The 3,609-nt window shown below is 47.1% G+C and overlaps 1 protein-coding gene across 4 annotated transcripts in view; it reads left to right on the top strand.

The window, feature by feature from the left end:
* The first annotated feature begins 1,880 nt into the window (after positions 1 to 1,880).
* Positions 1,881 to 3,609, top strand: part of LOC110323340 (cytochrome P450 2J3-like) — a 42,267-nt gene continuing 40,538 nt past the window's right edge. The window contains exon 1 of one of the 4 annotated variants that reach the window (XM_021200508.1): positions 1,881 to 2,160. In XM_021200508.1, coding sequence (XP_021056167.1) covers positions 1,951 to 2,160 — 210 coding nt within the window. In that variant the 5' untranslated portion in view covers positions 1,881 to 1,950. The remainder of the gene's footprint in view (positions 2,161 to 3,609) is intronic. The other 3 variants (XM_021200507.1, XM_021200510.1, XM_021200509.1) reach the window with 3 other exon arrangements.

Below are 3,609 nucleotides of genomic sequence, written 5' to 3'. Positions count from 1 at the left end.
TTGGGAAGTTTTCTTCTATAATTTTGTTGAAGATATTTGCTGGCCCTTTAATTTGAAAATCTTCATTCTCATCTACTCCTATTATCAGTAGGTTTGGTCTTAAAATTGTGTCCTGGATTTCCTGGATGTTTTGAGTTAGGATCTTTTTGCATTTTGCATTTTCTTTGATTGTTGTGTCCATGTTCCCTACGGAATCTTCTTCACCTGATATTCTCTCTTCCATCTCTTGTATTCTGTTGCTGATGCTTACATCTATGGTTCCTGATTTCTTTCCTATGGTTTCTATCTCCCTTTGGGTTTTCTTAATTGTTTCTACTTCCATTTTCAGATCCTGAATGGTTTTGTTCAATTCCATTCCCCTGTTTGGACATGTTTTCCTGTAATTCTTTAAGGGATTTTTGTTTTTCTTCTAGCTGTTTAGCAGTGTTTTCCTGTAATTCTTTAAGGGATTTTTGTGTTTCTTCTAGCTATTTAGCACTGTTTCCTATAGTTCTTTAAGGGATTTTTGTGTTTCTTCTACCTGTTTAGTAGTGTTTGCCTGTAGTTCTTTAAGGACTTCTACCTGTTTAGCAGTGTTCTCCTGTAATTCCTTGAGGGATTTTGTGCTTCCTCTTTAAGGGCTTCTACTTGTTTAGCATCGTTCTCCTTAATTTCTTTGAGTGAGTTATTAATGTCCTTCTTCAAATCTTCTATCACCATCACGAGATATGATTTTAAATCCACATCTTGCTTTTCGGGTGTGTTGGGGGTGTCCAGGACTCGCTGTGGTGGGCATACTGGGTTCTGATGGTGCTCTGTGTTCTTACCTTTGCCTTACCATCTGGAAATCTCTGGTGTTAATGTTCAAGCTGTCCCTGGCTGGAGTTTGTTCCTCCTGTGATTCTGTTAGCCTCTGTCAGCACTCCTGGGAATCCCACTCTCCTCTGTGTCCCCATGGTCAGAACACTCTCTGCAGGTAAGTTCTCCTCTCACAAGGCAGGTGCCCAGGAGTCTGGAGCTCTGATCCTCCTTCTGAGTTCTGAGGTCAAAGCCCTCCCTGTAGACTGACTCTCCTCCCCGTGATCCAGAGGACCTTCGGTCTGGAGATTCCTCAGGAGAGCTTAGATACCTCCACTGGGGTTCAGGAGAGAGATGGCAGGGTGGCCCTGACTGGACAGGAACCCCTACTCTGGTTGGGCAGTATTCCTTTGACCCTGTTTCTGCTGGCACAAGTCCCTCCTGGATTCTCTGGAGTTGATGTGTTCCACTCACCTGTGATCCCGAGGACCTGTGGTGTGGAGATTCCTCTGGAGAGCTCAGCTGCCACTGCTCTGTTGTTGTTGTTTTAACACACATTTTCCAGTGGACTAACCTTCCACAACAGGCAACAGGCACACTGGTCTTTCTTTAAGGCTTTCATGTTGTCTTTCCATCCTGCCTTTGTTCCAGGACGATGTATTTTAAGGGACTATGGGTTATTGGTATCTCCAAGTGTCCCTTCTGGATGATTCTAATCATAGGCAATGTCCACCAGCCAGGAAGAGATCATACAAATGCGTCCACTTAGTTTCTGTGAGCCGGCTCTCTAAGAGAGGGAAATGACAGAGGAGGGGGTGAGGGGGCGAAGGGTGCTGTGAGGAGGGCATTGGCAGAAGTGGAGGCATGCCAAGGGATTGGGAAAAGTGTGAAGGGACAGGGCAGAGAGCACTGAGCTGTCTGATTTGAGGTTGGGTCCTGTGCTAGCCAGAAGGAGTGGCTAAGACCTAAGTGGCTAAGAGAGGGAGGGGTGGGATGTTTGTGCCTCTAGGTCTCAGGGCCTAAGAGGGAAATGGAAGGGCGTGGCTGGAGGCGGGGTGGGGCGGGGTGGAGTGGAATAGATTTAGCTGAGAGCCCTGCAAGGGTAAGATCCCTGAGCCTCAGCTCAAACCCTAATTCCCCTGAAAAGTCTGCTCAAGTGCTCAAGTGCCAGCCATGCTCGCAGCCCTGGGTTCCCTGACAGCTGCCTTCTGGGCAACTCTCCATCTCAGGACTCTGCTGCTAGCTGCTGTCACCTTCCTGTTCCTTGCTGACTACTTCAAAAGCCGGCGCCCCAGGAACTACCCGCCAGGGCCGCTGCGCTTGCCCTTTGTGGGCAATTTGTTACACATGGACTTGACGCAGTTCCATCTGTCGGTCCAGCAGGTAGGAAGGGGAGAGAGTGCCTGGATTTGCCCTGATCTAATCCTGAGCAGCTGGGACTTCCAGGAACTGAGACGGTGGTGGGCAGAGCCCTGTGGCTCCTGTTTGTAATCGCTAACCCCAGGCCAAAGAGTTAGCTTCTAAGCATTCCCTTTTAGGAAATAGACTGAGGGAACAGCCAACCAATAACTGGACCAAGATAAGACCACCCCAAGGGCAAGCACCAATCCCTGACATTATGATACTGTGTTATACTTACAGACAGGAGCCTAGCATAACTGTCCTCTGAGAGGCCCCGCCCAGCAGCCCACTGAAAGGAAGCTCACACCAAACATTAGGTGGAGCTCTGGGGGGTCTCTTGGAAGAATTAGGGGAAGGATTGAGGCATGGGAACTCCACAGAGAAACCGAGAAATTCAACTAACATGGTCCCTTGGGAGCTCACAGAGACTGAACCACCAACCTAAAAGCATACAAGGACTGTACTTAGCCTCCCTTACAAACACGCACACAGCAGATGTGAAGCTCCTCCTTCTTCATGTGGGTCCCTCAACAATTGGAACAGGCAGGGTCTGTCCCTAAAGCTGTTGCCTGTCTGTGGATCCCATTCCCCTAACTGGGCTGCCTTGTGGCTCCCTCAGCTGGAGAGAAGTTTAGCCTTCCAGACACTTTGTCTCAGGATCCTTGGATACTCAGTGGGGGCCTCCACCTTCTCAGAGGAGAAGGGTTGAGGGGCATGGGAAAGAAACTGTGTAAATGGTGCACTGGGAGGCAGAGGAAGCAGTGTTTGGGGTGGAAAGTGGATAAATTAATTAATGGGGGGAAAAAAGAAATAAGCAGTTCAATTTTCAAATAATTAGAAAATGTCTTATTCTTCTATGATGTGTTTGCATCATGGTCAGAGAAAACACTGTATAATATACCAAGTTCTGTTTGATGACATAATAATAAATCATGATAAATACAGATATGCCCTGCCACTTTAAGAAGTGTATGCAAAGCCAATGACCCAGCTTAGTTGATTAGAATGCCTCTCCAGTTTAAAAAGGAAAAGATAAAGTATGTGCATATGGTCTATTCCTCTGGACTAGGGTTTTCTATAGATGTCAGTGCTCTCTTACTGAGACTTATTTTCTTCTACATCCTTGCTGACTGCTTATCCATTCATTTAGAGGAGACTGAAGCAGAAGGAAACTTCTTAGCTTTGCCCCACCTCAGAATGCCTTTTCCCTCCTTGCCCATACTGTCTTTGCCCAAATTGTGGGCACGGGGGTTGACAATCTGCTAGTATCTCACTTATTGCTGTCAAAAGGAGGGTGGAAACCAGAATCCTCTCCCAGGCTTCCTTTTTCTTCTCTCTCTCTCTCTCTCTCTCTCTCTCTCTCTCTCTCTCTCTCTCTCTCTCTCTCTCTTTTCTCCCAGGCTTTTTAAGAGATCCTCTTCATAACAGGTC

The sequence above is a fragment of the Mus pahari genome, chromosome 6 (genome assembly GCF_900095145.1).
Source record: "Mus pahari chromosome 6, PAHARI_EIJ_v1.1, whole genome shotgun sequence".
NCBI classification, from domain to species: Eukaryota; Metazoa; Chordata; class Mammalia; order Rodentia; family Muridae; genus Mus; species Mus pahari.
The sequence above is the reverse complement of the archived record's forward strand: the minus strand, read 5'-3'. Positions and strand labels throughout refer to the sequence as shown.